This window comes from Remersonia thermophila, chromosome 2 (assembly GCF_042764415.1).
Source record: "Remersonia thermophila strain ATCC 22073 chromosome 2, whole genome shotgun sequence".
NCBI lineage: Eukaryota > Fungi > Ascomycota > Sordariomycetes > Sordariales > Chaetomiaceae > Remersonia > Remersonia thermophila.
Window position 1 is genome coordinate 3,871,114 of NC_092218.1, and position 16,542 is coordinate 3,887,655.

The 16,542-nt window shown below is 59.4% G+C and overlaps 6 protein-coding genes across 6 annotated transcripts; 2 read left to right on the plus strand and 4 right to left on the minus strand.

The window, feature by feature from the left end:
• Positions 1-481: 481 nt before the first annotated feature.
• On the minus strand, positions 482-1,742 carry VTJ83DRAFT_2522 (uncharacterized protein; the record flags this gene model as incomplete). The annotated part of the gene is made up of 2 exons (XM_071008802.1): positions 482-1,060; positions 1,122-1,742. 2 exons carry the CDS (start codon positions 1,740-1,742, stop codon positions 482-484), a joined length of 1,200 nt encoding a protein of 399 aa, XP_070869062.1.
• An 819-nt stretch (positions 1,743-2,561) lies between these two features.
• Positions 2,562-3,589, minus strand: VTJ83DRAFT_2523 (uncharacterized protein; the record flags this gene model as incomplete). Its single annotated transcript, XM_071008803.1, has 3 exons — positions 2,562-2,822; positions 2,863-3,510; positions 3,578-3,589. The coding sequence occupies 3 exons, from the start codon at positions 3,587-3,589 to the stop codon at positions 2,562-2,564; spliced, it is 921 nt and encodes a 306-aa protein (XP_070869063.1).
• Positions 3,590-4,514: 925 nt separating this feature from the next.
• Positions 4,515-5,857, plus strand: VTJ83DRAFT_2524 (uncharacterized protein; the record flags this gene model as incomplete). The annotated part of the gene is made up of 2 exons (XM_071008804.1): positions 4,515-5,097; positions 5,184-5,857. 2 exons carry the CDS (start codon positions 4,515-4,517, stop codon positions 5,855-5,857), a joined length of 1,257 nt encoding a protein of 418 aa, XP_070869064.1.
• A 1,244-nt stretch (positions 5,858-7,101) lies between these two features.
• VTJ83DRAFT_2525 (60S ribosomal protein uL1) lies at positions 7,102-7,972 on the minus strand (the record flags this gene model as incomplete). The annotated part of the gene is made up of 4 exons (XM_071008805.1): positions 7,102-7,364; positions 7,437-7,729; positions 7,814-7,892; positions 7,954-7,972. 4 exons carry the CDS (start codon positions 7,970-7,972, stop codon positions 7,102-7,104), a joined length of 654 nt encoding a protein of 217 aa, XP_070869065.1.
• Positions 7,973-11,964: 3,992 nt separating this feature from the next.
• On the plus strand, positions 11,965-12,451 carry VTJ83DRAFT_2526 (uncharacterized protein; the record flags this gene model as incomplete). Its single annotated transcript, XM_071008806.1, has 2 exons — positions 11,965-12,197; positions 12,244-12,451. 2 exons carry the CDS (start codon positions 11,965-11,967, stop codon positions 12,449-12,451), a joined length of 441 nt encoding a protein of 146 aa, XP_070869066.1.
• A 225-nt stretch (positions 12,452-12,676) lies between these two features.
• VTJ83DRAFT_2527 (uncharacterized protein) lies at positions 12,677-15,751 on the minus strand (the record flags this gene model as incomplete). Its single annotated transcript, XM_071008807.1, has 3 exons — positions 12,677-12,834; positions 12,923-15,055; positions 15,127-15,751. The coding sequence occupies 3 exons, from the start codon at positions 15,749-15,751 to the stop codon at positions 12,677-12,679; spliced, it is 2,916 nt and encodes a 971-aa protein (XP_070869067.1).
• Between the last annotated feature and the right edge of the window lie 791 nt (positions 15,752-16,542).

The window sequence follows — 16,542 nt, forward strand, 5'->3', positions numbered from 1 at the left end:
ATCATGCAGCTAATTTGTTCTTTGCAGACGCAGCTTGCCCCACTCCGTACCCTCTACTGCGTAGTTACGTCATTGCCAACCGCGCCGGCATCACGTGAGCTGCGGGCGCTGGGCGGGCCCCATCCAGGTGGCCGAATACAGCCCAAGTCGGGAGAAGCAGTCTCGACCGTACGGTAAAGCCCTGCGGCTCTAACCGAGACGGCTGGCGAGCTCTTGGATTTGCGCATAAGTCGGTCCAAGGCCGAGGGCTTGCTGATCCAAACAGGGGTTGTTCTACAAGGTAGGGTGTCGACTCGTGGAACCACTGGCCATGCCATCACATCACACGGAAAAGAAATAAGAAGCCGACACATCGACAGAACTTCAACCCTCTATCACAAGTGCAGTCTTCTATCTTACAAGACTCGAAGCCTTCTGACACTCTGGGCCCCTTTCTCACTAGTGTCTCAACCGGCCATGCTCCTCCTCTCCATCTGCCTGTCTACTCGTGACCCTCGGAATCCGACCCAGAATCCGACCCGCTCGAGCCATGATCCGATCCGTGCTGCTCCAGCTTGCAAGATTCGCCCTCACACTTTTCCTCGTGGCAGGGAACAGGAGGGCGAGGATGGCAAGTCGACCACGTGGGCTGGTGGATGTGAAGATGATGCAGCACCTCGTGCTGGAGCAGCTCCTTGACCTCGGGATCCTCCAAGTCCTTGGGGTCGAACTGCGCGGGGTCGAGCTGCCGGAGACCCTCCTTGGGGTCCCCCTCCTTCTTGTCCTCGTCGGCCCGCTTGCCCTTCTTGCCCGTCTTGATCGTGTTGGTCGTCACAACGTGGAACCCGTCAAAGACCCAGCAGGAGTACAGGTTCTTGGTGTTGTAGAAGCCGTGAAACCTGGCGCGATCCTGCTTGATCTCCGGCTTCCTCACCTCCACCTTGTCCTTTTTGCCCCTCTTGTCCTTCTTGTCGCCCTCTTCGTGCTCCTTGTCCCGGTGCTCCTCGCCGTGCCAGCCGCCGAAGCCGCCCGCGGGCCTGCCCCACGAGTGCAAGAAGTCGTTGCCGTGGCCGCTGCGAATCTGTAGCCGAATCGTCAGCCACGTTTCGGCCCGCAGGGGCATCGCGGAAAAGATGACTCACCTGGAGGTTGAACTGGTCGCCCTCGTTCGCCAGATCGTGCTTGATTCTGAAGTCGTTGGACTTGAAGTGGTGCGAGGGGCGGTCGTAGCTGGCCGTCAGGGGCCACACCATCTTGGCCGGCAGCGAGAAGGGATCGATGAGAGAGTCGCCGGCAAAGTCCCACGTCACGTTGCAGGCGTGGCTGTCGTAGGGGTCGAAGAGATCATCGGGACCGTGGCCCGCGTGCTCGCACCTGTCATGCTCGTCTGGCGTCCAGCGAACCTCCACCCTACACTTGACGGCGTGGGGCAGGGGGCCCAGCGGGGGCAGAATCGATGTCAGGTGCGCCCGCGTCCTGGGACAGTCGTCGGCGGCGATGTACTTCCAGAAGAACGACCAGGCGAGCGTCGTCGTTCTGCGCCTGATGGTGAGGCCCTTGTTCTTCTTGCCGCCTCCCCAGCCGCCGAAGAGGCCGCCGAAGCCGCCCGTCTTCACCTTGCCCTTTTCCACTTGGCTGTGGTCCACAAACATGTGGCAGGTGATGCGGTTAGAGCCGTGAGAGAACTTGGGGCAGGATCCAGCGGTGGCAGAGGGAGGGAGGAGGAGAGCGGCGACGAGGCCGGTCGAGATGATGGACTTCATGGTGATGACAAATGTGAAAAGCAAGTGCAAGCAGCGGAAACAAGACAAAAACAATGACGATATGTCCTAAGACCAAGAATAAGAAGCACTGAATGACATTGGCGACGGATGCTTGTGGTGAAAAGAAGAGGAAGAGAAGAGGGAGAAGAGGTCCAAAAGAGGGCCCACGAGAAAGAGGAGGGTTTAAATGCTCATCCACTCACTGCCACCAACTCCTTTCCTCCTGAGAAGCAGCATGGGAGGGAAGAACATGGAGCTGGCAACCTGGAAGGTGATGGCTGGCAGCAGCAGGACCGAGCAGGAAAAAGAAAAGGAAGGATTCAGAAGCACGGGAGTCACTTGAGCAAGATCAACTCATATCTAGATACCTATGTGTGCCCGTATGCCTATGGGCCAGGAGAACCCGATATACTGTGTAGATGGTCTCCAAGAAGCGAGAAACCGTCTTGGACAATGGGAATTGGAGTCTCAGGAGCATTCGGCGCGGTGCTGCAAAATAGCAAGTACATATCTGCGAGAGCGTGGCGTCTTCCATCAGGAGGTCGCATTTTCCCCAACACTATCAGATGTCTGCTATTGGAATCGGCCTTTCGTTTCGGTATCTGGAAAAATCCTGAAAATCTACAAGAAGCAGCCTCCTCCTTCTCTTCCCATAACGATGTTCCTGCCTTGACCTCGATCCGAGCCGGCCAAGTCACAACAACAATGTCCATGCCAACGCTCTCGCCGCTCTCCCTGGCCTTCCGGCACTCCCCCTCTCCGATCTACCCCTATCACAGCTCCTTCCTCCCATCTTCCCCCCAGCTCCGTTCCTCCTCGTCACTCGCTCCAGCTCTCCTCCGAGGGAACCTCCACCACGCCCCGAGCCACCTCCCGAACAAAGTACCACGTGTCAGGCATGCCGAAGCCATCCCGGCCCGTCCGCTGCACCAGCCTCGTGTAGGGCCGCCAGCCGTGCTCCTCCATGGTGGCCAGCAGCCTGAGCAGCAGCACGCGCACCTTGACGCTCTCCGCCAGCCTCGGCGCCCACGGGCGACCCTTGAGCACAAACTCGAGCGTGTCGCGGCTCCAGCCGCCCTCCTTGAGGTACCTAGCCGAGCTGCTCGAGCGTCTCCTGCACCGCCGCGTGGAGCGAGGCCAGGTGCCCGCGGGGGTCCTGGCCGCTTCCCGCCGCGCCGTCGTAGATCAGACGCAGCCGGTGCGTCGCTTGCGGCGCCAGCACGAACCGCTCCACCTCGGGCAGCGCCGCCGGGCTCCTCCGGAACACCAGCGTATCCTTGGCCGTGTAGCGGCTGCTGCAGACGACGGGAAGGCTCAAGTCCCAGCCGTGGCGGCGCAGGAGGGCGAAGGCGGCGCGCACCCGGTGGATGCCGCCGACGAGCTGCTCGGCGCGGAAGGTGCCAAAGGGCCGGCCCTTGAGCTTGTACTCGTAGGCTTGACCGGAAGGGTACTGCTTCTCGATTCCCGGGCCCCGGGTCGCGAGGATCAGGGGCTCAAAGGCGGAGACGGTGTCAGAGGGCAAGTTGAGCAAGCGGAGGGTGTCGGCTTTGTGGAAGGAGAGGGCAGCATAGGCGGGGGGGAGGGAGTAGGGGGTGGAAGAGGGCTCGGGCTTCCCGAGGGAGGAGGCGGTGCTGGTAGACAGGCGATCGGACATGGTTGCTGCCCGGCGTTGCTGGTGGAGGATCAAGAGACGGCAGAGGTAGACTGTCCAGGTTACGACCAAGGTGCTTCCGCAAGTCGTGAGCGAGCCATGATAGGCGGCGGGTGGTGCTGTTCACCCAGTAGGGTTTATATCAGCAGTCCATTCCATGACGGGGAGTGAGTGTCTTGTTCACCTGTTCCTTCATCTTCACCTCGTCGTTAGCCCGTCAATACACTGCAAGCGCAAGACATCACGCGTTTCTGTGGTCGCCAATCCTTCGTTTTCATGACACAAGATTCTACACCCGGTCAATGACAGCGCCAATCAAGCCACCCACTTCACGGTTGTGCAACTCTGCAGCCGGTCAGCCTTGACCGTTCCTCACAGATGGATGGTGTATTGTATTTTTTATTTTTTGTTTTTGGATGGGTCGTTGGCGGACTACAGACTCAAAGCCGATTCCACTCAGTCACTTGTGTCACCGCCGCCGGGCTTCTGGTTCCCAACGTGACCTTGGATTTTCGTCTGGTCCCCGGTCTCCATCCGTCGAGGCGGAAGTGCTCGAGCGCCTTATGCGCCGATTCAACAAGCATATCCGGGACCTAGAATGGAATCAAGCCAAAGGTGCTGTATTAAGTACTACCTACACGGCCCAAGGGACCTTTTTCTCCAGAAACAGTCACTTCCGTCTGGTAAAAGGCTCGGTCCGTTGTGTACATTCACGTCTTGGTGACGAGCCACGGGCGTGCCGTGGAGATGCTGTTGACTTCCGATCACGGTCGCCTCGGGCGCTATCAAAATGCGCCGTCGCTCTCCTGCATTCCTAATCCAGCCGTTGTCGCAATTACTCATCATCCTCATCCCGCGATGTCACTGGTCGCTGGTCAGTGGAGCTACCGGCGCCGGTGCCTCGGCCGACCCGACCCCACCGGAGTGAACAAGAACCCCGTCGCGCAGTATACTGATGATGCATAGTGATCGGGCAGGACCATCGATATCGCCTTGGGCTCACACGACGGTGATAGTTGGCTGCTGAGCAGAACTTCTTCTGACCATCCTCTTCCTTTCATCGGAACTCACCAGCGTACCCTGCATTCCCATCCATCGCATAATCCGGGCCCCCCCGTAAAATGGCTCCGTCCCTCCCCTCCCCTCCGCCCGACAACTCCCCCCTAACCCAACGGTTCGGGCCCGAAACGGCCAATTACTTTTCGGGCAACCCCCTCAACCGCCTCAGCTTCATGCGCGAGGACTCGGCGTTCCTGCATGCCGCCTTCAGCCACCCCTCGGCGCGCTTTTTGCTGCTGCGCACGCTCCTGCAGGACGCGCGCAACAACCTTGCCAGCCTGGCGCCCCTCGTGAGCGCCGAGGACACGGACCGTCTCGCCTACGTGGCGCGCGAGGACGTGGTGCCGCTGGTCGGGGAGGGACCGCTGGCGAAGAGCGAGAAGGAGCTCGTCAAGGAGTACGATTCCAGGGAGGAGCAGGTGGTGGTGGTGTTTTTGGGGGTGGACGAGACGGGGGATGCGGGCAAGGTGGACGGCGACGTGTTTCAGCACAACGAGTTCCGGGGAGTGCCGTACTTTGCCATCGACGTCACGCCGAGGGGCGGAACGGCGGCCGCGGCGGAGGCGCTCATCGAGAAGCTGAAGGAGAGGGGCTTGGTGTTTTACGAGCACTCGCCGAGGCATATGGGGCTGGAGCCAAAGGAGGGTAGGCTTGTCCCTGGTTGTCCTTCACGTCGCATCGCATTCCTGAATGGCCAAGGAGCTAACACCCGGCGACTCCTTACGTCACAGCCGCCATCTACGGCCACGCGCGCGCTCTCATCGACTGGAACCTTCGCACGCCCTACTGCGCGCAATGCGGCCAGCCCACCCTGTCGGTCCAAGGCGGCGCGAAGCGCGTCTGCCCGCCGACCGACAAGGCCGGCCCGCGGCGGGACTGCGGCTCGCGCGGGACGGTGTCAAACCACAGCTTCCCGCGGACGGACCCGACGGTGATCGTGGCCGTGCTCAGCGCCGACGGGACGCGGGTGCTCCTGGGCCGGCAGCGGCGGTGGCCCAAGGACTGGTACAGCACCCTGGCGGGGTTCCAAGAGCCCGGAGAGTCCATCGAGGAGGCGGTGCGGCGCGAGGTCTGGGAGGAGAGCGGCGTGCGCGTCGGCCGCGTGGTGCTGCACAGCTCGCAGCCTTGGCCGTTCCCGGCGAGCCTCATGATCGGCGCCATCGCCCAGGCGCTTCCCGGGGATGGAGAGAACATCTACCTCGGCCACGACCCCGAGCTGGAGAGCGCCAAGTGGTTCCCGCTGGAAGAGGTGCGCGAGGCGTTGCTCCGGGGTACGAGCGGCCTGGGCGAAGGGCCGCCCAAGGGCTACGTTGAGGGCTCGTTGAGGCTGCCTCCGCAGACTGCCATTGCAAATCGCCTGCTGACGGCCGTGGTGGAGGGATGGTGGATTCCCTCCAAGATGTGAAGGATCCCAAGACGGGGTCCATCGGTGGTATATGTACCCGATAATCGAGAGCACACATCCATAATGCAGAAACGCAGCCGTTATGCCAGGCATGGGCGCCTCTCCATTGCCGTCGTCATCGCCGGGTTGGGGAGCCGGCTCATGACCAGCATGATGATCTGTAGCATTGACACGAGCACATTGACCAACTGAGGTCCGACAAAGTATCCAAGAGATCACAGTATGCTCGACGTCTACAAACCGATTCCAGAATCAGGTACGGAGTCATGGGCGCTCTCCAAAACGGCACGACGACAAGCCGACCGCCAAAAACGCATCGCATCCTCTTCTCTTTCATCCACACACAACACCGGCCCCCGCCGCATTCGCGAACGACCCAAGGCAACGCCACAAAACAACGCAGGAACGAGGGAAAAAAAAAGAGAATGCAGATATGTCGAGACCACCCCACCGCCCCGGGTGTAGGAACCTTGCCCCGCGGCTAGAAAAGAGGGAAGAGGTGGTCGTACGTCTGGTTAGGATTTCTGTTGGGGGCCGGGAACGGAGGAAGATCCATCGAGAGAACGAATAACCCTCAGCGTGCCACGACGTTGCGTGGAGCCGCCATTTTGGACGAGCAAGCAACAAAATCCAGGACGATCCCGCATTGGCGTCTTCACGTCGCGGTGTAGACTGCGGGCGGTTCCTAGAGTTTTGTCACCCGTCGCCGAGAAAGAAAGAAAGGAAGAGAAAAGAGAATTGGACGAGCGCTGCGAAAACTTTTATGGGTTGGGCTGGTGGGGCCGGGCCCGCGTGGGGTCTGCGGAAGAGCGGGGCCGGGTGTGAATGTAGTGATAAGGCTGGTAGATAAGGGCTGCTCGGCGGTGGCCTGCCTCAAGTCCAACCTTGGCTGTGCTTGCAGATGAGTGCAACAACCAAACACCCCAACTCAACGCTGGCTCCCGACGACCGAACGCATCCACTGTCTGTGGTAGAACGAAAGTTGAGCCATGGAGGTACAGAACAGGAGGGCCGAACGAGGGACTGGCGGACGGCGAAGAAGCGTCAAGGGCACATTACATCATCAACTTCACAAAAGCAATCATGGGATCTCGAGCGTCGCAGAGCAACTTGAGTGCAATTCATCACGCCCGTCGGCTGTCAACAGCCCTTTGGGCATCTCATGCTATATCAAGCCACACCTGCGCGGCCTGGCTAGGCCGTATCCCCCCTTCCGACATCCCCAGTCGCCCCACGCCAACCGCTTAGTAGATGCGCTTGGGCGGCGACATGGTAGCCTTGATGGTAAGGCTGCCAACGTTCTGCCAGCCCTTCTTGAGCAGGGAAACCAGGTAGTTGATGGCCAGCATGATGTTGGCGACCAGCTGCTCCTGCGTCATGCCGACGTTGCCGACGGCAACACCCATGCACAGAACCTTCTTGAGCTGGAACTTGACGGTCGACTTGACCTCGGTGATCTTGCCGCTGAGATCATCCGAGTGCGAGACGGGCGTGGGGAACTTGCCGGCTGTCCGAGAACGTCAGCGACCTGCTTCAGGAGAGCCGGGAACAGGAGGAGCAACAAAAAAAAAAGGCATACCCTTGGACAGACCGGGACCCAGCAGACGGGGGATCTGCTTGATCAGGGCCTCGGAAGCGATGAAGGCGTCGTACTTGCGCGCGAGCTTCTTGATGAGCTTCTTGTTCTTGTTGAGCTTCTTCAGATCGTCGGCGCTCATGGCATCCACACCGCCGTGCTTGGCACGGTCGATATCGAACTGGTCACCCAGGATGCAGATGCTCATGTTCGGGCGCGGGACGCTAGGCAGCTTCACCGTGCCCGAGAAACGCTTGTCACGCTGGGGGTCATAGTTCTTGAGGCCGATCTGGAGCCTGTTGTTGAGGGTCGAATCGTCAGCGGGTCGGGCCTCTTTGTCGATCGGTTTCGCATCGCGGCGGCACGCAAGGGGCTCTTACTCGACGGTCTCCAGGAAGTTGCGCTTCTTGGTGTTGTTGCTGTAGTCGAGCAGCTCAGCAACGTTCTGACGCACACCAGCTGCGGAACAAAGTCAGCCCATGGATGGCTCGGCATCGTCGAAATCACGGGCAATACATACCGACGGTAATCTTGGACATTTTGACCGTCTTCCAGTAGAATTTCTTCTATAGGTGAGGTTTTTTGCGTCGGATTCAAGAAGCTGCGGATTCGATGTCGCAGAAACAGAGGAATTTCGGAGGGGCCTGTTGGTTTCTTGGATTCTTTTTTCGGCGGTTTGTGTGCGAGCCTTTCGCAAGTTTGCAAGGCCGTGATTGGCGGCCCGAAGCCTGGCTTTGCCGACTGTGGGCAGCCGCCATCAGCTGGCAGCAACGTCTTCAGTACGTGACATGGCTTGGTACCATACCTTACGCAATACAGGTACTGTACGTTACAGTTACGCCTCCTGGAGGTTTCATTGGTGTCACCAACGTCTCCAACTGCCAGGTACCAGAATTCCATATTCCCTGCAACCTATCAGCTTTACCAGAGCCCGAGGTTCTGTCATTGAGGCTATGGAATGTCATCACTTTGGCCTCCGAGGCAACGTTTGCCCATCATTACGAAGGTACGCAGTAGACGAGACGGCGGTTACAGGCTGGACAATGCCACGCGGACGGTCGAGGCATCGAGACAGCCTGAGTCGAGGTGATGGTCAATGTCTCAGTCATGACGGTCTCTGGAACAACAGGAGGATGAAGAGCAGCCCTAAGAATAGAACATCTGCGATCGACATTCATTTCACAAGCAGCCTGGCCTGTCTCGATGTCAGGCATCCCATGCCCAGGTAACGCACATGTTCCTGCTGGAACGTCGTGAAGGTCGACTTCATGTATTGAAGGACTGTGCCGAGTCAGTCATATCCAACGACAACGAGTGTCCATCGCAACGCCCACCTCGCACGCGCCATCCAACTGATGATGGACGCAGGCATCATCGGCTGATCAGTTCGGGATCAGCATATTGCACCGGTGGCAGACCTGCTTAGCGTTTGCCATGGGGTCTTTCAGCGTAACAGACATCTGGAGGGGACTTATCATCATGGGTGCATTGCAGCATTGCGGCTCTTGGTAGGAAACAGTCTAGGAATGAAGCGCATGTTTGCGAGAATGTCATGAATGGATGATACTGTTGAACCCTCCCCCGCCTCCCTTTCCATCCTTCCTCTTCCTTTTCCTATCCAAGCTTATGAAATGACCATCTAACAATCCGTTTCGTGGTAAGGGTGGCTCCTAGAGAGTGATTCGCCTCCGGTCTTGAAGCATACAATGGCGGATCGGGATATTCAAGGAATGCCATGGCGGCGATGTTCAATGTCCGAGATATCATTGTCCATATCCTTATCCACAAACCCCGAGGGATGAGAGTTAGCCGCTGGTTCCTCCAGAGAGCATAGAGGCCGTCTTATTTGTGAGAGAAGCCGGCTGGGTATTTGCTCACCCGGATCATATGGGACGCCGTCCGATCCGCTGGATGAGGATCCAGATGATGTCGTTGGGGGAGAATCGTGGTTTGAAGCAACCTCGGCCTCAGACCTCTCTGATGCCATGATAAGGGGTTCTGTCGGGAGTTTCTGTGAAGGACGTAAGAGTATGATTGGCAAATAATGGCGTTAATGAACAGGCGATTGTCGTTTTGGGACACCTTGAAATGGGAAAAGGCCCTGGCTATGTATAAGATGTGCCTGAGACCTCCAGCCTGAACGCGACTTGTATCCTTTATATGATTTTCTCCACAGCCATCCCAGAACCATGCCTGTGCTCCTCAGACATCCCCGAGCCCATCTCACCATACCGTGACGTAACACCTTAGCATATCCAAGAAACCAGGTACAGCACCCTCACACAAGCAATCCGTGGTCCTACATCCTCCGTTGAACTGGGCTAAGTTGCTGCTCGTATCATTGTTGATACATCACAACAGCTGAACACCAGCTGAACACCAAACCGGCGAACGCGGCTCAATGGGTGATGCTGAGCGATATCACAGAAGGGGGGCTCTGCCCAGCAAAAAGCAAAGCTGCTCCGGAAGTCCCGCGAGCAACCACCTGATGCCGTCCATCACCACTCCGCTGTCCCCATTCGCCATGGAGGGATTCAAATGAAGACTATGATATAGTTCTCCAGTCCAACATACAGTTTTGTATTGTCCCTCACGTATCTGGTCCAATTCTCGGGCAGCACATACCGTCTGCCAGACCAACTGAGTGGCAATATAGGACATGAACACGCCTTTCGAAAACGGCGGCAACCTAACACGCCTCAGCCAGACAGAACCGTATAGAAAGAGGTGAAACATCGCACAGCCCAAAAGACCTACCAGACTGGCCACCAAAGCAAGATCTTCAACGACTTGCTGAGGCACGCTCCCAGGCGCAGCGGCGGACTTGACTTTCTCACAAACGAGAGCTCAAACAAAGCCAGACTTGACCAAACAAGGGATCTCGGCTCGCCCAGAAAGAGACTTGTGAGACTCAAAACTTCCCCAAAGCGAGGGGCAAACCAACCCCCGATCGGCTTCCACACGGATGTGGGCTGGTCGCAAAGCCCTGCGATGGCGGCGACGATGTTATCAACTAGAACATCGGAGGCAGGGAAAACAGATCACAAGGAATGAATCGAGTCATGAAGCACGCCGCGTCAAACGTCGCCGGCTTTCCGTCCCATCCGAAGAGAAGAGCGGGAGCGACCGCGAACCCAGGACCCAGACCCGTCTGCACAAGCCGGCGGATCACAGACCAAGGAGAGACCGGCAGAGCAACGATGGTTCCGGTTCACGTAGCCATCAGTCCGTCCCGTCCGACGGGAGCTCCAGAAAAAGGCCGGCGATCCAGCCCAAACGGGAGTCATCATCCGCTGGCTCACTGAATGCGTCGTCGCATCGGATGGTTCGCTTGGGGGGGTTGAGAGTCTCACGCAACGGGACGACGGCCTTCACCGCCGGCGTTGTGAACCCCCCCATGCTTGAGTCGTCCGACCGCCCAACAGCCAGACACCACAGCGAGATCGCACGAGATCCGGCGTACAGAGCAGAGAGGGTCGTGTGCCAAGGGCAGCACATGGAAACGTCACACATGGTGTAGAGCGCTGCTGGCCGTACGCAACAGCCGCAAACCAACGGGAAAAGCGAGTCACATCGGCCGATGGTTGGAATCACTAGAGCCAGAGCAGGGTAACGAGCGTACAGACGTGGCTCGTCCAGGCCGTTCCAGCCCAATGCATGAGGATTATCCAGGCCGAAGTAAGAGGAGAGTACATGGAGAGGGAAGAAGATGTCGGATCGCTCCGTACCCTCCCGGAATCCGAAGATCAAGCGCCTCGGATTCGGGTTCTCCCTCCCGAAGGGAAGGAGAATGGGATGACGGAGCGAGCCAAGAGGTTACTCTTGCACGCAATTTGACCGATGGCGAGTTGATAAGCACGTCGAAACCGGTTGATTTTGGTGCGAGTTAAGTGTGTGTGTTGAAGAAAAGAGAGAAGAGAAGAAAGAGAGGGGAGACGTGGGAGCGACGCGGTCGTCGCCAAAATTTACAGATTCCTGCCGGGGCGTATCGGTCTGGCCATGGAAAAGCCGACACCTGGCAGAATGACCCACTCGGTTTCAGGCCAGGAGCAAAAGAAACCTGAAAATTCCCCAGAGCCCGCTGCGTTCCAGAAATTTTCCTCTCCTACTAAACAACACAACATCTCAGGAACAACAAGAAGAAGAAAAAACCAGCGCTATCACCATCACGCGCGCATACAATCCAAACCTTGGAATTCAAGACCAACTGTGTACAACTCTCTCCGCCCGCCAGGCGCCCTCCGACATTGCTGAGCCACCGGCAGGTTTTTTTTTTTCTTTTCTATACGTTTGCGTCACTCTGTCTTCCGTTACCTCGTCTCTCGCCATCAGAGCAAGCAATCCTCATCGCATCCTCTTCCCCCCTCACTCCATTCGAGTCACGTCCCCGGCGGGCGAGTCCGTTCCATGGCCATGATCGATTGACGCAGCCTGGCCTGATGACTGGAACGCGTCGGCCAGTGTGGGCCGTTCCAGGGCGTTGGTTTCGCGAGTTTCAGTCTTCGGCGCCTCGTCGTCAATCGATCGATCGATGGACGGCCTCTCCCCCCCCGGTGTGATATCACTCCCGTGGTCGGAGGCCGGTTGGGTTGCGTCAGCTTGTGCTTGTTTCTCCGACGGCCCTGTCGGTCTCTCGAGTGAGAGGAGGGCGAGAGAGAGCTGGAAGAACACTCGGGGATCGTTTTTCCCCTTCCATCCAGCACAAACACAACACCAAACCGAACCACAATTTGCCTACCTTTGCGCTTCTGCAGTGCGCAACAGGTTAACTTGATTTCGTTCGCAGTGGAAGAAGAAACCAACGGCCTAGACAGCCAGTCCGATCCACCCTGCTGCCGAGCTCTCATCTCCGTGCGGTAGCGGGACTAAAAAAGACAAACATTTTTTTCTCCCTTTCTTCCCATATGTTGCGCAACACAGGCGTCTCGTGCGCTTCGCCTCTGTGTTGCGCAGGGGGCCGTGTCATCAGATTCCCGAGGGGAGCGGGGGGCGAGGAGCACCATAAGTACACAGTGTAAGGTCTTAGGGCTCTTGGTGAAGAGAGAGCCATCGTCTAGTCATTCGTATCGAGCTCAAGGCATGTCGCCGAGCCATGGAATATCAACAGCATTGTGTACCACCTTCATTCCCCCAAACCTTTCGCTCAAACATTTCGCACAGGAGAGCAACAAGATAGCAAACAACCGACCAGGAATTACCCCAAAACGACAAGGCAGAAGAAAAGACAGAAACAAGAAGCCCCTCTACGTCTTTCCGTCAAAAATGTACTTCTCGTCGGTGAAAGACAACAGAAACTTGGCAAGCAGCCGACCCGTGTAGTTGTAGGCAAGGTTGGACGGGTACGGCTGGTCCTCGGACTTGGGAATGATCGGGTCTGCCGTCAGGTAGTCCAGCTCGGCCCCTGCGAGCAGAGTTAGCATCGGTCCGCGTATCGTGACGGCAGCGAAAAAGGGGAACAAAAAAAAAAAACCAAGGAAAAAAAAACTCACAGTCATCCCGAATGAACCCTCTCAGCTGACGCACCATGTCCTCCGCCTCGGGATCCAGCTCGCCCTGCTCAAAGGGCACCTCGTCCACCAGCGGGTTGAAGCTGCGCGCCGTCGCGTCCCGCGAGTGCGTCTGGTAGATCTGGTGGAACTGGAACGCGAACTGGCGGAAGGGCATGTTTTCGATCTGGCCGTTGACGTCGATGACGAAGGACCGCTTCCAGGCCGGCGGGTAGCGCCCGCGCACCTGGATCTCGTTGTCCGACACGACAAACATGTCGGCCGCCACCTCGACCGCCTCCATGAAGAGGCACAGCACCAGGAAGCTCGCCAGGCACGGCGCCCACTCGCGCCTCAGCTTGGGCTTGAGCGACTTGGTGAAGTTCTCAAACAGCACCTGCATCTCGCGGCACATGATGTCGTCCACGACGGACTTGATCTGCCGGTTCAGCACGCGCGGCGTGACCCAGGGGACCCCCTGGGGCACGAGCCCCGTGGGCTGCAGCTCGGCGATGTTGGCCGGGGTCAGGCACAGGTGCCGCGTCATGACGAAGTGCATGGCGTAGATGGACAGGGCGCGGCGCACCATGGGCGAGTCGCAGCGGCGCGCGTAGGCGTGGACGATGCGCAGCACCTTGCGCGGCAGCTCGCTGTGCTGCGGCGGCGGTGTCACCAGCTCCGCGAACCGCGGCTCGTCCACCATGGCCTGCACGTACTCGCGCACGCGGCGCTTGAGCTCGGCGCGCTGCTGCTGCTGCTGCTGCGCTCCGTCGCCGGCCCCGGGGCCGCCCTCCTGCTTCCCGTCCGCCGACATCTCCAACCCGATCGGCGCCGCCCCCCTCGACACCAAATCGATGCCGTTCCTCCCCGCGATCGCGTGCCAATGCTGCAGCACGTCCGGCGTTTTCGCCGTGAAAAACTTGGCCCGGATCTCCAGCACCGTCCTGTCCGAGAAGCCCACCCCCGAGATCAGCCGCACCGTGCAGGGCATCTCGTGCCCGCCGACGCTGAAGCTCTGCACGTTCCCCTCGACGAACTTGACCACCTCGTCCCGCTTCAAATGGCTCCGGATGAACGCCGGGAACAGCACGGGCGTGAAATCGCCAAACTGCCAGCACACCACCCCCGGGACGCTCGTCGCCAGCCTCACGCAGCTCCGGCAGGGCCGCTCCTTGTCGCACTTCACCTTGCGCGCGTGGCAGCTGAAGCACGCGCCCATGCGCCGCACGACGAGGGCGGATTGCTTCGTGTCGGTGGCCAAGGGCCCCTTGCGCCCGCGCTGGGTGGGGCCGCGGGAGAGCGCGTCGAGACAATCGAAGGGGTTGATGCTGGGCCGGGGGCCGCCCGCGCCGCTGCCAGCAGCACCGGAAGAGCCGTTGTTGGCAGCCGCGGCGGCGGCGGCGGCGGCTGCGGCAGCGGCGGTGATGGAAGAGGGAGTGACGATCAGGAACTTGTTTTGAGACTGGGCGGAGCTGGAAGGGGTCGGGGACGGGGAAGAGGACAGCGACGACGCCGCCGACAGGAGAGCGGAGCCTGTCGGGGATGGGTTCGACGCGGAAGAAGCTTTGCGCTTCTGGACGCGATGCTGCGGGTTGAGCTTCTTGGTGCGTGTTGGGATGGGCTTGGGGGCCGTGATGCTGCCACTGCCGCTACCGCTGCCGCTGCTAGCGCTTGCGAGGCTCGTCAGGGAAGATGTCGATAGCTGCGACTTGTGCATGGACTCGGCGGCCGGCGGAGGCTGCGGCTGGCTTTGGGGGGGAGCCGGCGAGCGCGGGCTGGCGATGGCAGACGGGCTGACAGAAGATGCGGACTGCAGCGAGGGCGAGTAGAGCGGGTTGGCCGGCGGCGAAGGAGAGACGAAGCTGGGGTCCTCGATGATAAAGATCGGCGAGGCTTCGGTGACAGGGGATGGCCGAGGAGGCGTCGCTCGATTTTGTCGGGCCTGGTTGCTGTTGTCGCCGTGGCTGATCTGGGTGCGGTCACCAGGGAGGTTAACGGGCTCCCAGGTCGACCCGTCGATGGGGGATCGCAATGATCGGGGGCTTTCGACGCTGACGACCGAAGCTCGCGGGTGGTGGTGCTGCAGCTGCTGGGGCTGGGTCTCGTAGGCGAAACGATGCATGACGGCATCCATGTCTGCGAACATCAGCATGTTGACCCCGAGAGACGTTGGGATGCATATGGGGGTTGCTCGAAAGTCCACCTACCATCCTCGCCCACATTCAAGGTCTGATCGAAAACGAACCCCGTTCCCGCCGGCCCCAAAAAGCCCAGAGGATCGTCATGAGCCAGACCCTGGGTGAGAAAGTTCACATCGCCCAGCGCCAGCATCGACGGGTCCCCAAACACGCCGCCGGCGCTGCTCGCGCTTGCGTGCTCGGCACCGCTCGTCGCAGTCGCGAATGGGCTCAGGCGGTCAAAATCCACACTCCCGCTGCCCAGCGGCGAAGGCAAGGCGGCAGGCGACGGCACCAACTCGACGGCCTGCCCCTGGCTACCGCTGCCCAGGACAACCCACGAGCTTCCAATGCTGTTGGCGGCCGGGCTGGACATGTACCCGCTCAGCGACCCGGAGCTGGCCCAGAAGGCGTCGTCAGCGTCGGAGATGGAGTCGCGGTAGTGCTGTTGTTGCTGCTGTTGCGACGGCTGCTGTCGCTGGTCATGCTGCTGCTGCTGCTGCTGCTGCTGCTGCTGCTGTTGTTGTTGTTGTTGTTGGTGGTGGTGGTGGTGGTGGTGCTGATGTTGATGATGGTGCTGATGCTGTGGAAACTCAAACTCGAACTCAAAGGCCGAGAGCGGAGAGGCCCCCGAAGTTACCGACGCCGAGGCCATGGCGGCGGGTTGTTGAGGTTACCGTGAAATGTTTCACTCGTGTAAAGAGGGCAAGGTACGCCTCCAAGTACCGCACCACCGGGCCTCGATGTCACGCCGGTGATGCTGGCCAGGTGCTGTGCTGGGGAGGTGCCACGCCCGCGATGCCAACAGCAGCCCTGCGCTGCTTGAGTCGCTTCGTCCTAGCGCGTCCGTCTGCCCGTTGGTCCTGTCCACTCTGACGGTCCCTGTGTTTCTGGATTGCGCGTGGCTGTCTGCGTGCGCTTGTACGTGTGTGTGTGTGCGTGTGTGTGTGTCTGTGTTCTCGTGTACGAAGTGGTCAATCTGGAAAGATGACGTCCTGGTGTGGGGATCGCAGCCGCCACCAGGGCAGGGCACCTTGTCGCCGTCACGCCGTCACGCCGTCTCGGGCTGGGCCGTTCGAACCACGTTACAAAAAAATAAGGAGAGCACAAGGATTGAAGCAAAGCTCCAGAAGTAAATCAAGGAGGCTTCTTCAACCGTCTCCCCGCGGCGCGTGGTGGTGGAGAGAGGAGAACCGGGTGGTTTTGATGTCGCAGGCGGAAGCAGCCCACCATCTGGGATGCGCCTCGCAGGAACCCAGGGGAAGCTAAACTCAAACGAGCGACCGACGGGGGACCGACGGGGGACCGAGTGGGAAGGGCGCACAGAGAAGCGACAGAGAATGCGACAGCGAAGCCGTCATCAGCCACAGGCGGCCACAGGGGCCCCCTCGTCGGAACGCACCGTCTTGGCGTGCGCTAGCCCGATTCGATCACCGAAGTCACCTT